We start from the raw sequence: 15,327 nt of genomic DNA, 5'->3' as shown, positions 1-15,327 counted from the left end.
AGGAGTACACAAGTGAGAGAGGAGGGGCTGGGGAAGAGTGACCAGGCCTGTGGGGTCTTGGGGTGACCTTGGTCCTGGGGAGAGTGGACCTCTGCCATGTGATCGTGAGGTGGCAGTGTCGGAGTGTGGGTGTGGAGACCGAGGGGAGAAGGCCAAAGGGGAGAGGGGTGTGAGGTGTGATTCCCCGGGTCGGGGGCATTATGTGTTTGGGTCTGAATCCTGCGGCCACAGGCCTTGGGATCAGGCCTTGGGCTGTGGTCTGGGTGGAAGTGTCAGGCAGCTTGGTGAGGAGAGGTGGACCAGAGTGTGTGTGCGCACGTGTGAGATTATTTGTGCATGTGTGTGCGAGTGCGTGTGTGCACCTGGAACCCTGACCCTCCGTTGCACTCCAACGTCTCCACGGTCAGATCTGTGGAAGAACCGGTTTGATAGCCTACATCCCAATCAGAGTTTTGACTCCGAGATCCTCCAGGTGGAGAAGAGGAAGGAAGTGGAGCAAGAGATCCAGATACAGGTGAGCATCCCTGCGGGCCTCCAGCCGCCTCAGGCTCCGCCCCCTCTGTCCTCAAACACCACCACCCGCCTCCCGCCCGCCATCCGCTGCAGCACCCTCTATGCGCTGCCTGCCCTGCGCAGTCCGGGCTCCGTCTGGTCCATCTCGGTCCCCATCCTCCTCTGCCTCTCCTTGGTCACCCTTTCTCCCTGGGGTGTGGATGCAACCCTGATGTGAGGGAATGGGAGGGGCTCTGAGCCCGGGGTCACACCCACCATCCTCCTCACCAACACTTAAAGGGCTCCCTGAGACGTGCCAGCCCTGTGCCACGCATCTTGGAAGCACTCACTCACACGATCTTTCCAACAACGCGTGAGGCAGGCCTCATGCTTTTCCTGACATTATATATGAGAAAGCTGAGGCTGAGAGGTCATGAAATTGCTCAAGGTCACACAGACTTTAAAGAGTGGGTCTGGGGCTTGAACTGAAAGCTGACCGACTCCGTCCTGGGGGCTTCTGCCCACACTGATGCCAGTTGAGAGCAAGGCTCAAGTGTGAGCAGGATGTAAATCGGAGTTGAGATGCAGGGGCTGAGGGTCCCAAAAGAACGACCCCCCTGCCCCACTGCCTTCACTGGGCTTGTCTGGCTCTTCCCTGAGGTGCCCCTCCACCCCGACTCAGTCCTCACCCTCCCACCTGCCCTCCCCAACCCCTGGTCGCCCCATCACACCCCCTGCTGTCCCCCCAGGTAGATGAGCTGATGCGTCAGGAGCTGAAGAACCTGCGGCTGGCCGTGGACAGGGAGGAGGGGAGAACTTCGAAGCCTCCGAAGGCAAGATGAGGGGCCAGGGCTGGGAAAAGGAAGGGCACACGCCAGGGAGGCAAGGAACAGAAGACAATTGCCTCTGTGTTTGCTTTCAACCAGAAAAAGATGGGCAAGAAACCTGAGAAGAGGAAGAAAGAAAAAGATCTGACCCCAGACAGGTAGCAGACCCTGCACTTCACCAAGGGTGGTGGAGCGAGCCCTGACCCAGGACAGATCTGACTTCTGGTCCTGGTTCTGTTGCTGTGTGACCTGGGGAAAGTCACTTAACCTCTCTGATTCCCTGTCCTCATTAACCAAGTACCTACGCTACCAAACTCACGGGATAGCTGTGAAGATAAAATAGAAGCACAAGAAAGTGCTTTGAAAGTGATGATGCAGAACTTACCAGAGGTCACTTTCTACTCACTTCTCTGGTGATGCAAGCCCATTGGTGCTGGCTGCTTTAATGGCCATCCCTCCCAGGAGCATGTACATCTTAAATGTGGTTTCTAGGAAGAGGGCCATGTGTCACCCACACTGGGTTTTTAGAGGGAGGGTCTCAGAGGGCTCTGGTCCTTCTCCACCCCGCTCAACCCAGAGCACCCACCTGGGGCAAACTGCCTTCTGGGCCAGTGGGCCGGTGTCGGGCCTTTGGATGCTGGCTGACGACAGGACTTTGGACAGGAGGGCTCCCTACCCCCTCTCCTCATGCCTACAGCACCGCCCCAGCCCATCTCTGTGTCCCTTTCCCTTTTCCTCGGGCCCCCCCTGCGCCATCCTCTGCCAGGTCTGTGGACTCCCTGTTTGAAGAGCTCATCATCTTTGGCCTTCTAAAGAAGTGCGAGACAGTGGCTTTGAAAGACTATGTTGGTGAGACCCCTCCCCAGCGCTTGCTCCCGAGGTTAAGGAATGGTGCCTCTGGCCATGGCCTTCCCCGCAGCCAACTGCCACCTCCCCAGTGACCCTTCTCCTCGCGTGCCCTGCCCCAGTGGGTGCCACTCACCAGCGGGCCACCTGTCCCCCAGGTGACTGCCTCTGTCTTGGATCGACCCTGAATTTGGCAAACAAGCTGCCTATGCCTTCCCTGTTTGACATACGACAGAACGTGGCCTTGTATGGGGTTCTGCGGCTTGGTGAGAGGCCCTGGGGAGAGGCAAGAGCCAGTGCCGGGCAGGGGGCTCTCGGGGAGCCTGGGTGCAGGGTAGGGTGGCCGAGGCAGGCGTGTCCAGCCTGGGCTTCCTAATCCCAGTGCCATGAACTCATGTCGGACCCCCCCTGCCTTTCCCGGGCCCCGCTGGAGGTCACACCCCGACTGGGCTGTCCCAGAAGTCATGTGGGCCCTCAACCTGCTGGGGAGCCACTTTCCAGCCCCTCGCTCAATCCCAAGTGACGTCCCATAGTCGGTCCCATTCCCCGAAGACCAGCCCCCCACCCCCTATAAACACCAGAGGCCGGATCTTTCTCAAGTGGTTTGTCATGTGCCCTTTAATTCCATCCCTTCAAAATCCAGGAGTGGAAACAGATGGTACAGGAAGCAGAAGGGACATTGGGAGGAGGTGGAGGGCTTTCTCCTGACACCGCGTGTAGCTCTTGGAATCATGATTGCTGCACCGTTGGACTTCCTCCAGGGCGCCCCCCACAGAGGGCATGCCCGGGGCATTGCCCAGACCCTAGGCGAAAGCAGTGCCGCCAGGGCCAGGACCTCATCCTGCCCAGCCTGGGGCCTTTGGCCTCACCTGACACGTCTCTACCCCTGACCCCCTGCCGGCCCCCTGCCGGCCCCCTGCCGGCCCCTGTTTTCTCTCTCAGGCTCCCCAGACATACACTCCACGGCCCCCCTCATCCGCTCCATCCTCCTGGTGGGCCCCTCCGGCATGGGGGAGAAGATGCTGGTCAAGGCCGTGTGCACGGAAACCGGTGCCAACCTTTTCGACCTGTCACCTGGCAACCTGCAGGGCAAATATCCCGGCAAGACCGGGGTGCAGACGTTGGTGCATATCGTCTTTAAGGTCTGGGTCCCCGATGGCATTTCTAGTTCTCAGACTGTGACAACAGAGCAGGGTGGGCTCAGGAGGTCACCCAGCTGCCCGGCTGGTGTAGTTTCAGGAGCTGGTGAGGTCTCCCTACCAATCCCTGCTGGGGGCTCATGGATTCCTGAAGCCCCAGGGATTGGGGAGGTGAGGGGAAGTGGGGAGAAGAGTAGTTTCTTCTCATGGCAGAGATGAGGCTGCACACGTAGCCCCCCCCCCACACCAGCCTGGCGAGGGCTGGGACTGTGCTGTGATGGAGTGATGGGTGTACAAGGGGCTGAGAGGTGGGGTTCGCAGGATGTGGGAAGCGAGGCTGGAGCTCCGAGGTCCGCCATTGCCCGAGGCTGGCCCTGACCCTGGGTTGGACCAGATGGGGAGGTGACCCTTCCCCAGGGACAGCTAATGTCAGGTTTCTCTTCTCTGACCTGTCCAGGTGGCTCGGTACCTACAGCCCTCTGTGATCTGGATTGGGGATGCGGAGAAGAATTTCTATAAGCGAGTCCCAAAAGAAGACAAGGAGGTGAGTGAGGGAGCCTGGGCAGAGCCGGTGGGCAGGACAGGCGAGTGTGGGCTTGTTCACGTCACTCCAAACCTCACCCGCCGTGAGGCCTTGGCCAAGTCCCCTGTCCTCCTGCTGCCTTATTTCCTTATCCTTAAAGCAGGACTGACAGCCCCTCCCGTCTGCCCCCCCACCCAGGGTCCATGTGAGGCGGAGCGTGGGCACGTGCTCTGTGAATTAGAAGCCCGTATAATGTCACTGTGTCCCCACCCACCTCTCCTCCTTCCCCAGAGCAGATGGACCCCAAGCGAATAAAGAAGGACCTCACCAAGGCCCTGCGACTGCTGAACCCTGGAGACCGCGTGAGGCTGATGGGGACCACTGACCGGCCGCAGGCGGCTGAGATGAAGGGGCTGTGCCGCACCTACGAGCAGGTCCTCCTCCTGCCGCGGCCCGATTACGCTTCTCGCTATGGTGAGGCCCTGGGGCTTGGGGACAGGCCAGAGAAGGGGTCGAGGGACCACCCCTGCCAAAGCTCCCCGCTTCTTCCCATCCCCACTGCTCTGAGCCCTCACCTCCACAGCCAGGTGTTCTGGAAGTGTCACTAGATAAGCAGCCCAGCGCTCTGGGTCCTGGCCTGGTTCTGTAGACACGGGCAGGCCACTTAAGTCCTTGGAGTCTCACTTTCCCAGGTTAAGTGGGGAGGCAGATCCTTACCTTCCTGGGAGGAGAGGCGCGGTTGGACGTAGGGCCGCCCTCCAGAAGCACAAACTCTTTCCAGATACAGACAGAAGCGCCCACTGCCTCTCCCTGCCCCGTGTCCTCCCCCCCACACCCACAGTGCTCTAGAAGCATATGATAGAGGCCCAGGGGGTCCAGGTGACCCAGAGCCTGGACGTCAGTGCCCTGGCCAAGGTGTCCGATGGCTACACACCTGGCTGCATTCGCCAGGCCATCCAAGCAGTGCTGACGGAACGGCGGCTCCTGCAATTGTCCAAGCGGCCCCTGGTGGCCTCAGAGTTCCTGGGGCACCTGGCGAAGCTGGACCCAGTGTACAGGGAGGAGGAGGAGTCCCTGAAGGTGGGGCTTTGGGTGGGGGTGGGGTGGGGGGGAGGGGTAGGCGGGGAGGAGGGCTGAGGGTCGGCACCAGTTAGGGAGTCGGTCCTCTGAAGCCCCAGGCCCACAGCCCACTTTGGACCCCTCCCTCTGCTCCCCGTGGAGCTCAGCTGGGAAGGGAAGAAGAATCAAGAGAAGGACATGTGGGCAGGGCCGTCTCACCTGGTTTCCTCGACTTGGGGGTGGGGGTGGGGTCTGAGAGGGGCACCTGCGTATTGGGAGCCCTTGGCTGGTTCCTGCACCAGCAGCTACTCACGTCCCCCACCTCTGAATCTGTTCCCACCCCCAGGGATGGCCGTGGAAGCACAGGAGCGAGGGCTGCAGGGCAGGGGAGGAGGGCTCGCCCCTGACAATGGCTGGCACAGTGGCCTAGAGTATTTGGGGAAGAGCAAGGGAAACCACGACTCTAGCAGGACGCAAGGACCCCAGAGGAGAGCTGAGGACACAGATCCGTCAAGAGGGAAGGGCAGGGCCAGGAAGTAGAGCCGAGGGTCAGAGCCAGTGCACTTACCTTTCCTCCTCTGCCTCCAAACCAGGACTGGTACTTCAAGACCCCGCTGGGCAAGAAGAGGATGAAACTTATCAAGGACCAAGACGCCACCGAGGAAGCCAGGCTGGCAAAGGAGAAGAAAAGGAAGTGATGCTGGGGCCGGGGTGCCTGAGATTAGCGATGGGATGCGGTGGGACCCCCCAGGCGAAGGGGCCAGGGGTAGAGGTATAAACGGCCGGACGGCGCGGGCACCTGCTCTCTTTGTCTATCTCCGTGCTTCCCGTCCCTGGCTCCGTGCCCCTGCCCGCGCCCAGCCTCCGCCTCGCAACCCCCCTCTCCCGACCTCCCATCCAGACCCCACCTGGGTCTTCACCTCCTGTCATTCTCCTGTCCTGTCTCCCCAGTTCTCTTCCTCCTCGAGGTATTTCAGGGAGAAAAACAAGGAAAGAAAGAGGAAGGGAAAGAGGAGACAGGGGAGAGAGAAGGTCTATAGTAAGTATGGAAAAAGAAAAAGGCCAGAGTCTGGGGGCCAGCGGACCCTGGTTCTAGCCCCACTTGGCACGAACCTTCTGTGGTCTCGCACGGTACTTTCCTGTCTCTGGGCCTCGGTTTCCTTGCCTGCGGAGTGAGGAGAGTTTGGATCAGCTACTCTACAAGGTCCCTTCTACTCTAGGGTTTGGTTATTTCTACAAGAGCGTCTGGGAAGTCGGGGAGGTGAGGGCTGTTGGGCAGCGGTTGGGTGGGGTGAGGTGGGGAGAGAAGGTTCTCGGGAAAAAGGCTGTAGGGAAAGGCAGGCGTTTGTGGCCAGAGCAAGGGCTGTGGGGAGATCCAGTGCCTTCTCTGCGAATGCCCCACCGCTTTCCTCTGGACACCACCCCTCCCCCACCCACCTGCCCAAGCTCTGCACTGCTTGCTCTGACCCGCGGGGGGCTGCAGGGGTCACAGCCTCCTGCCCCTGGTGGAAGTCCACCCGCGGACTCCCCTTGTTGTGGGAACTGGAGTCGGGGAACTCGGGGAGCAGGAGACAACCATGCCACCGAGGGCTGGGAGCCCCAGGGTTCTCTCCGAAGAAGCCAGGTAAGGAGTGTGTGAATAGAGGTCAAAGCGTGTTCTACGTGTCATGAGAGCCAGGTGAGGGGAGACCGCTGGGTTGGTGCAAGAAGGCCCTGTGCTGGGCAGTGGTCCCCAGGGGCTGGGTTTTGACTGTCCTTTCTCCCCTTTCCCCTTTTCATCTCCCCAAGTGGAAGTAGTCTCATCATCCTAAGGTGCCCGAATGGGCAGAGCCACTTCCTCCTTCTCACTCTCCAGGTAGCGATGCCATGGGAGACCCTGGGGTCACCCAGGGAGATGGGGGGTCAGGACCGAGGTGGGCTGCCTGTAGGCCAAGCCCTCTTTCCCCTGCACAGAAGCCCGTCTTCCAGAGAACCCCTGGAGGGGATCCCTCACAGAGTGGGGTGTTCTCTGCCATTGGTCCCGGCTGTCCCCCTCCCTTGCATTTGGAAGTGGGAAGGTGTGGGGATAATTGGTGACATTTGGGAAGGCAGGAGAAATGATCAGGTACCCACGCGCCCTCCCTTTGGGATCAGAGCCCCGGCCGCTGGAGGCCAGCGTGGTGAAGCACAGGATAGATGAGAACGAGGGAGAAAAGGGCAGCTTGAAAGCCCCATCCCCCATCCCCACCCCCACCCCTGCAACAAGGTGTCACACCTTGGCCGAAGCCCTCCCCGCCTCTGGGCTCCGTTTTCCTTTACCCCTGAAATTGTGGACTGGACACCAGGTCCGGGTGGTCCCTTCAACCCTGCTGCATGCAGGTCCGGGTGGTCCCTTCAACCCTGCTGCATGCAGGTCCGGCTGGTCCCTTCAACCCTGCTGCATGCAGCTCTGGGGTGAAGCTTAAGGTTGGAGGGTTCCACCCTAATTCGCAGCCCCGGCCTGAGGCCTCCTTCCCTGCGGCTGGCGGCTAGGATGTCCGGGCTATTCAAGGGCTATTTATGGCGTGGCCTCTGTGTGCTCCCTGTCTGCCCCACACCGGACCTGAGCCTGGCTTGGGCCCAGCACCTGCACACCCGGTCGGCCAGCAGCATTGCCCTGCGTCCTGCTCCTCGGGCTCTCTCTCCCTGAAGCTGGCCATGCCAGGGAGAAGGAGCTCCCCTCCCCACTGGGGACACCGTCTGCGGTGCCTCCGCTCGGCCTCAGCCTGCCGGGTCTGGGGGCCCCAGTCCTGCCCAGCCTGGGAGCCCCCTCAGCCCTCGCCGCTGCTGTGCCGGGACATGGCGCTGCAGAACGCCCTGTACACTGGAGACCTGGCGCGGCTGCAGGAGCTGTTCCCCCCGCACAGCACAGCCGACTTGCTGCTGGAGAGCCGGGCTGCCGAGCCTCGCTGGAGCTGCCACCAGAGGGGTGAGGGGCGGCCGGGGGACACGGGGCTGAGGGCCGGGGGCCTGGGCGGGCCGCACCAGGCGCAGAGGTACCAAGTGCTTGAGGACAAGGAGAGGTCCCGGGCTGTTTCTCTCCCACCCTGAGGCTTGCCTAAATCTTGGCCCGGGAGAGAAGTCATGCGGAGCCCAGAATAGCTCCTGCTGAACCCAGTGGCCAGGTCAGGCTCGGCTCAGGGACACGGAGACACTCTCCTTGCATCTGCTCCTGTCCCCTCCTCCTCTCCTCCTCTCTGCCTTTGACCCCTGCCTCTCCTCCCTGAGCCCCCTTCCCCCACGCTCCCACGCTGCCCTCATGAGCTGGTCCCCAGAAGAGTGCAGGGAGCAGGGCGAGCCCCCGGGTGACCGACATGCCCTCTGTGCCAGGCTGGTGGAGAAGCCCAGCGGAGGGTCTGCAGAGCGCCTGGAGTCAGGCCCGGGACCCATCCTCACCCGCAAGGCCTCGGGACCCGCCTTGGCCTTCTGGCAGGCGGTGCTGGCCGGGGATGTGGGCTCTGTCTCCTGCATCCTTGCCGACTCCAGCACTGGCCTGGCTCCGGATTCCGTCTTTGATACCAGCGACCCAGAGCGATGGAGGGATTTCCGCTTCAACATCTGTGCTCTGAGTACGGGCCAGGGACACTGGGGGGTCTGAGCGGGAGAGGGAAGCCTGGGGAAGGAGCTCTGGGCTCCCTCTTCCCGGGCTCTGCCCACCTCCCCTGTTGCCTGGCAGCTCCTTGCCTCCCTCCAGGGTCTGAGGCCCAGGTCCCGTCTCTCCCTAGGAATCTGGTCGCTGACGTACAAAGAGGAGCTGACCACCCCACTGCACGTGGCGGCCAGCCGGGGCCACACGGAAATTCTGCGGCTGCTGCTGAGGCGGCGGGCGAGGCCAGACAGCGCCCCTGGGGGCCGCACCGCCCTGCACGAAGCCTGTGCTGCAGGCCACGCTGCCTGCGTCCACATGCTGCTGGTGGCAGGAGCCGACCCCAACATCCCTGACCAGGATGGGAAGCGCCCCTTGCACCTCTGCGGGGAGGCCGGCAGCCTTGAGTGAGTGACCCCTCACCTCAACCCCCATTCCACTCGTAGGGGAGGCAAAGAGACGACCGCAGGGAGGATGAGGGAGCGTGTCGAGGGCTGGCAGGCCTGGTGAGCTGGGATGGAGGAGCTGGGGCTCAGGTGGGAGTCAGGATGCCATTTCCCCCCAGGCCATCCTACCACTGGCCTGGTGGGCTTTGGAATGGCCTGTACTTGCACCAGCTTCTGCTTCCCCAGGGCCGGAGGAGGGCTGTAGCAGGGCCCGGCTGCGTGGCTGGCGCGGGGGAAGTTGTGGCTCCTTTATGGGGAAGTGGTGTAAAGTTTTCATTTTTCTGAGCTTATGTCCCAGGCACTGTGCGAAGTACAACAGTAAATAAGGCACGATTCTGCCCTCAGGGAACTGACTGTCCAGTGATCCAGATAGGCTGTCGAGGATAGCAGGCCCCCAGTTAGGGCCTGTGGTGGTCCTTGAGGGCAGGGGCTGGTTCTCAGCTTGGCAGGTCTGGCATTTCCGTATTGGCAGGCACCCTCAGATAAATGGGCTCGGGGACTGAGCCCAGCTAACCAGACTCACAAGAAACCAATGGCTATACCCAAATGTAATAATGTATTATTTACTGTAGAGGATATTCCTTTACAGTGACCCAAATAATTGTGCCCTATGTGTAGGGGACCTTGGAGAATGAGTCCTCATAATTTTTTGATGAATATGGAATCCCGGCAAAGGGAGCCTTGGCAAATCTATGAACTAACTGTATATACGACAGAGGCCTTCTCTCTACTGACTACACACCTGCCAAATTTCACACCTTGCCCCTGAATGGCACCAGAGTTTTGATCCTTGGGTCCCCCTTTTGTGGACCTTCTCCCTCCTGTTAACCTCATCGGCCCTCAGAGGATTCTACTGACTTCCTCGTGTTATGGTTGAAGATGTGTTCTACATCAGTGTGGTCCAATACAAATATAACACGAGCCACATATGTAATTTTAAATTTTCTAGTAGCCCTATCAAGGCATGAAAAAGAAAGAGGTGAAATTCATTTTTAAATCGTGGTAAATTACACGTAACATAAAATTTACCGTCTTAACCATTACTCAGTGTACAGTTCAGTGGCACTAAGTACGTTCACATTGTTGTGCAACCATCCCCACCATCCAACTCCTGAACCTTTTTAATCTCGCCAAACTGAAATTCTGTATCCTTTGAACAATCACTCCCCCTCCCCCTCCCCCCAGCCCCTGGCAACTACCATCTACTTTCTGACTCTGTGAATTGGACTGCTTTCAGCACCTCTTCTGAGTGGAATCATACGGCATTTGTCCTGTTGTGACTGGCTTATTCCATTTAGCATAATGTCCTCAGGTTCATCCAGGCTGTAGCACGTAACAGAATTTCCTTCCCTTTTAAAGGCTGAGTGATATTCCATGGTATAGATCACATTTTATTTATCCATTCCTCTATTGATGGACATTTAGAGTGTTCCCATGTTTTGGCTATCGTGAATAATGCTGCTATGAACATGGGTGTATAAATATCTGTGAATCAAGTGAAATTAATTTTAATAATATATTTTATTTAGCACAATGTATCCAAAATGTCATCATGTCAACATGGAACCAATATAAAAAGAACACATGAGATACTTTACATTCTCTTTTTGTACCAAGTCTTCAAAATTGGCGTGTATTTTGCACTCACAGCACGTCTCCATCAGGACTAGCCATCCTGCAAGGGCTCGGTGGCCACACGTCGCTGGTGGCCCCTGAATTGGACGATGCTGTTCTGTGCAATCCCACGTTTTTCGTTCCGGCCGTGTTTCAGCCCAGGCTCCCTGAGATCACACTTGGTGACAATCATTCCTTCCTTTTTTGAATAAGCAAGTGTATTTTTAAAATTATTTTGGAGAATTTCAAACATATAGGAAGGTGGACAGGATAATATAATGAGCCCCCTTGATCCACCACCATCTATGCCACCCACTGCCCCCACCCAGCGCGACCATTATGAACTCTTATGCTGACAGCTTTTCCGGCATTGTCTTATATGCCGCTCACAGCAGCCTCTTCGGTCTAGGTATTAGCAATTATCCCCATTCTATAGATGAGGAAAGTGTCACTCAAAGACGCTAAGTTCCCTTAGCCTTGCATTTCAGGGCACACATCTTGGCAGGCATACACAGTCTTCTGAGAGGACCACCCCGGAGCAAATCCGGCTGGCCGATTTTGGTTTTGTTCTTTCTGCCACTGCCCCAATTTCCATTTGTGCTCGCTGCTGGGTCCCCTTCCCCCCTCCTCCTCCTCAGTCCCAGCATGCAGAGCCCTGGCTTGAGAGAGGGCACTAAAGATGCTGCAGAATGTTGCTGGATGCCTAGTGCCAGGCAGGATGGAAGGTGAGGAGCAGACAGCACCAGGAGCCACCCAAGGGTCCCCCCAGGTTTGCTGTGCTCAGACCAGCAGGAACGCAGGGGTGAAGGTCTGCACCCCATTTTCCTCCCCTCGGCCATCTCGCCCTTACTAGGTGTGCAGAGCTGCTCCTGAGGTTTGGAGCAAAAGTGGATGGTCGGTCCGAAGAGGAGGAGGAGACCCCTTTGCATGTGGCCGCCCGGCTGGGCCACGTGGAGCTGGCAGACCTACTTCTCAGACGGGGGGCATGTTCCAATGCCCGCGACGCCGAAGGCTGCACCCCGCTGCTGGCCGCCTGTGACGCCCGCTGCACGTCCCCCGCTGATGCCGAGGCCACCACCACCCACTGCCTCCAGCTGTGCCGCTTGCTGCTCTCGGCCGGGGCCGACGCCGACGCTGCCGACCAGGACAGGCGGCGGCCCCTGCACCTGGCCTGTCGCCGAGGCCACGCGGACGTCGTGGAGCTGCTCCTGTCCTGCGGCAGCAGCGTCAACGCCATGGACTATGGGGGACACATGGCCCTGCACTACGCGCTGCAGGGCCCGGCTGCAGCCCTGGCCCAGAGCCCAGAGCGCACGGTGCGGGCGCTGCTCAACCACGGTGCCGTCCGCGTGTGGCCTGGGGCTCTCCCCAAGGTACGGGGCTAGGGCCAGAGGGAGGGCCACGAGAGCGAGGGCATGGGGAGACCCAGACCTGTGCTCCAGCTTGGTCTGGTTGCAGCACCAAACTTGGGCACATAGGTCAGTACTTTGGCTTTCATTCATCAAGTAAGCAAAGCCCAACAGGGGGCGAACAGCACACCAGCAGGAGGCGTGTACGCGTGTGTGCGTGCGCACATGTATATACACTGTGTGCGTGTGCATATACACGTGTTTGTATGTGCGTATGTGTTTGCATGTATGTGTGATGAAGGCAGACTGAGGGCACTGGGGCCAGATCATAAAGGATCTGAAAAGACAGAAGGAGCCAGGACCGATGCGGGTGGCAGGGAGTCGTTTCTTCATCAGGGGAGAGAGCTGTTGAAAGAAGCATTTAGGAAGCTCCCCCCGGCAGTGGGACCCTGAACATGAGACACTCCAGGCACAGGAGACACTCGCCCAGGGCAGAGTGATAAGCCTGGGTCATGAGGTTCAAGGTCTCCTGACCATCTGCAGATGGACATGGTCCTTGTTTCCAAGAGCTTAGCAGAACATACACCACTGAGACCAGCAGCTGCTATCCTGGCACCAAAGAGAAACACCTTTCACTGTCAATTTCCAATCTATGTCTTATTTTACATTGATATCCCCCGAGGTGGGTTCAGCTTGCAGACCTGTGCTACCGAGGCCCTGGCAGGGGACATTGTCCATGCTGTGCCGTGTCTGGAGGGGCTATATAATAATATCGCGGAGCATGCTGGACCTGGGGCGGGGACCCTCGTTCTCCAGGGAGCTGGGTCAGGATGGGTATAGGGCAGCAGGCTGCACCAGGTTCCCCGCCCGGCACCCGGGTTTGAACCATCCAGCCCCGCGGGGTCCTGGACGCTCCCCTGCTGTCCCTGCCTCTCCCCTTCACTCATAAACCTAGAAGCATCTGTCTAGATTCCTAAGCAAGACCAAATAGTTAAACAGCCCGAGAGTTCGGCAGATTGGTCTCCCCTTTGGGAAAATACAAGAAAATCAACAATTAACACTAATTAATCTCCTATTAACACCAGATAATTAGGAGACGAGCAATTCCCTGTAATCTGACAGTGGTTCTGACAGCTAATGATTTCCCCTTCGGGGAAGGGGTGGAAGAAGGAGGCAGAGCAGCAAATGGATTTCCTGGGACCCCACTGCCTGTCCCTCCAGCCCTGTTCTGTCCACACTGCCTTGGGGACAGCCAGGCACAGCGAAGTGCCCCGTTCGTCCCTTCATCTGGGCTCCACGACATCCCAAGCGATCAAAAAGTCAGCATTCATCTTCCACAACCTGCAGCTGCTCCAGGCTTGGCTGGGGTGCCTGTCCTCCAGTGAGGAGCCCCTCCCTGCAAGGAGGCCTCTATGGCCACACCTCCAGGCTTGGATTGCTGGAACTACAACTTGGGCAAGTTACTTAACTTCTCTGTGCCTCAGCTTCCCATGTCTGTAAAATGGGGATAACAATAGTCCGTACCTTGTAGGGACGAGGATCAAGAGTCAACACACGTGAAGTGCTAAGAAAATATCTGGCATAAATTATGCACAATAGAAGTGCTAGCTGTTGTGCTGGTTTCCTGTCGTGGCCATAACAAAGTACCACAAACTGGGTGGCTTAAAACAATAGAAGTGTGTTCCCTTTCCGTTCTGGAGGCTGGAAATTTGAAATCCAAGTGTAGGTAGGGTTGGCTCCTTCCAGAGGCTCTGAAGGAGAACCTGTCCCAGGCCTATCACCTAATTTCAGGTGGTTGCCCATAATCTTTGGCTTGCTTGTAGATGCATCACTCCGATCTCTGCCTGTGTCATCACATGACATTCTCCCTGTGTGTCTGTGTGTCTGTTTTCTCTTATAAAGACAGCAGTCATATTGGATTAGGACTCACCCCAATGACCTCATTTTTAACTTGATTACATCTGCAAAGACCCTATTTCTAAGTAGGTCACGTTTATAGGTACTGGGATTAGGACGTCAACATACCGTTCGGGGGACTCAGTTCAACCCACAAGAGCTGTTCCTTGGCTGTCTGGTCATCCTGCGTGGACGGACAGGGTACCAGCAGTGTGTGGTAACCCCTAGAGCACTGACGCATCTCTGACCCCTGCAGGTGCTGGAGCGCTGGTGCACGTCCCCGCGGACCATTGAGGTCCTGTTGAACACCTACAGTATCATGCAGCTTCCTGAGGAGGCCGTGGGCCTGGTGCCTCCTGAAACTCTGCAGGTCAGATTCTAGGACCCTGAACACACACTCATTCAGCCTGCCCCAAGAGACTTCCACCGCCTAAAGGGAAGCCCTGTGGGTCCCCCTACTCTGCCCCAGAGAAGTTACTCAGAAAAACAAAACTCACACTGTGAACCCCCAAAACACTCCCTACTTCTAAGAGGCTCCTGGAGACACCCACTGGCCACCAGCCTCCCCTCTTTAGGAGAAGTAGGTGCCACTTGTCCAAGACTCCTTCTGAGACCCTCGTTCTGCCCCCAGAAGTACCACCATTTCTACTCCTCCCTCTTGGCCTTGGCGAGGCAGCCCAGATCGCTGCAGCATCTGAGCCGCTGTGCCCTCCGTGCTCACCTGGCGGCCTGCCTGCCCCACGCCCTGCCCCGCCTGCCCCTGCCAGCCCGCCTGCTGCGCTACCTGCAGCTGGATTTCGAGGATGTGCTCTACTAGGTGAGCCCTGGGCTCTGCGGACAGTCCCAGCCACTGGGGGCTGGGGTGGGGGCGTGGGGGGAATGGGTCGGAGGCAAGAGAAGAGTTGGGGGCAGGGCCCTAGACAGAACCACCCAAATTCCCAGGCCACCGGACATCTCTGAATCCACAGCTCTCCTTCCAGATGTCCGCTGCCTTTTGAGAGAGCCTGAAAGCAGGTGCCCCATGCCCTAGGGGATGCCAGCCCACGGCTCACAGCGCCTGGAACTCGGGACTGAGTTGAACGGATTCAGGCCGAGGTGGCCCTCTGAACAGGAGGTCCAACTCCACAGGCAGATGTGGATGCTGTCATTCCCATCAGGAGAGGCAGATGGGCCATGTGACCAGGTGACATCTGATGGAGAGAGAGCCGGGACTCATGGCAAATGATATATACTCCTCTTGGGGGTCCCCTGAGGCCCCCTCCACCTTGCCCAAACCCTGTATGCACATTAAAAATCTCCAGGCCTGTGTTACTTGGTGCTGTCTCCAACAGCCCTTCCTCTGAGCTGGCTGGCTCACAGGGCACTCGAGATGGGCAGATTTATGGGGTCTCCCTGGATCTACCCCATGGTGCCAGCTGTATGGCATCCACTAGCTATTGAGGGACTCCCGGCGGACCTGCCCCTCTGGCCCATGCTGTGGGGGGATAGCCACCAGGTGAGATAGTATCAGAAAAGGGCTGAAGGAGAGCCAG

The 15,327-nt window shown here is 58.4% G+C and overlaps 2 protein-coding genes and 1 long non-coding RNA gene across 8 annotated transcripts in view; 2 read left to right on the top strand and 1 right to left on the bottom strand.

Annotated features, from left to right (window-relative positions):
* The window catches only part of DRC11L (dynein regulatory complex subunit 11 like), a gene marked incomplete at its 3' end in the record, with an annotated part of 13,284 nt that extends 7,700 nt beyond the window's left edge, over positions 1-5,584 (top strand). Inside the window, 12 exon segments of the mRNA XM_082471497.1 lie at positions 1-12; positions 408-514; positions 1,242-1,325; positions 1,419-1,477; positions 2,086-2,168; positions 2,324-2,431; positions 3,108-3,307; positions 3,762-3,848; positions 4,124-4,301; positions 4,669-4,673; positions 4,677-4,907; positions 5,480-5,584. The exon segment at positions 1-12 is cut by the window's left edge and continues 64 nt beyond it. Coding sequence (XP_082327623.1) covers positions 1-12; positions 408-514; positions 1,242-1,325; positions 1,419-1,477; positions 2,086-2,168; positions 2,324-2,431; positions 3,108-3,307; positions 3,762-3,848; positions 4,124-4,301; positions 4,669-4,673; positions 4,677-4,907; positions 5,480-5,584 — 1,259 coding nt within the window.
* Positions 2,757-7,271, bottom strand: LOC309665332. Of its 3 annotated transcripts, none has more exons than XR_014266347.1 (6): positions 7,185-7,271; positions 5,455-6,051; positions 4,762-4,868; positions 4,403-4,548; positions 3,123-3,247; positions 2,757-2,968 (listed from the first exon to the last, which is right to left on the bottom strand). It is a non-coding gene; the product is annotated as an uncharacterized lncRNA (long non-coding RNA). The 3 variants fall into 3 exon arrangements; XR_014266348.1 differs by having other exon boundaries at positions 5,455-5,557; positions 7,185-7,264; XR_014266349.1 differs by lacking the exon at positions 7,185-7,271 and adding an exon at positions 4,156-4,315 and having other exon boundaries at positions 5,455-5,559.
* A 74-nt stretch (positions 7,272-7,345) lies between these two features.
* On the top strand, positions 7,346-15,106 carry ASB10 (ankyrin repeat and SOCS box containing 10). Of its 4 annotated transcripts, none has more exons than XM_082471488.1 (6): positions 7,346-7,833; positions 8,630-8,897; positions 11,404-11,923; positions 14,052-14,165; positions 14,427-14,612; positions 14,776-15,106. In XM_082471488.1, exons 1-5 carry the CDS (start codon positions 7,425-7,427, stop codon positions 14,610-14,612), a joined length of 1,497 nt encoding a protein of 498 aa, XP_082327614.1. In that variant the 5' UTR covers positions 7,346-7,424; the 3' UTR covers positions 14,776-15,106. The 4 variants fall into 4 exon arrangements, with proteins under 4 accessions (XP_082327614.1, XP_082327613.1, XP_082327616.1 ...); XM_082471487.1 differs by having other exon boundaries at positions 14,764-15,106; XM_082471489.1 differs by lacking the exon at positions 7,346-7,833 and adding an exon at positions 7,881-8,473 and having other exon boundaries at positions 14,764-15,106.
* The last annotated feature ends 221 nt before the right edge of the window (positions 15,107-15,327 follow it).

This window comes from Balaenoptera physalus (genome assembly GCF_965194825.1).
Source record: "Balaenoptera physalus genome assembly, chromosome: 8".
Classification (NCBI taxonomy): Eukaryota; Metazoa; Chordata; class Mammalia; order Artiodactyla; family Balaenopteridae; genus Balaenoptera; species Balaenoptera physalus.
This window is presented reverse-complemented; position numbering and strand designations above follow the sequence as displayed.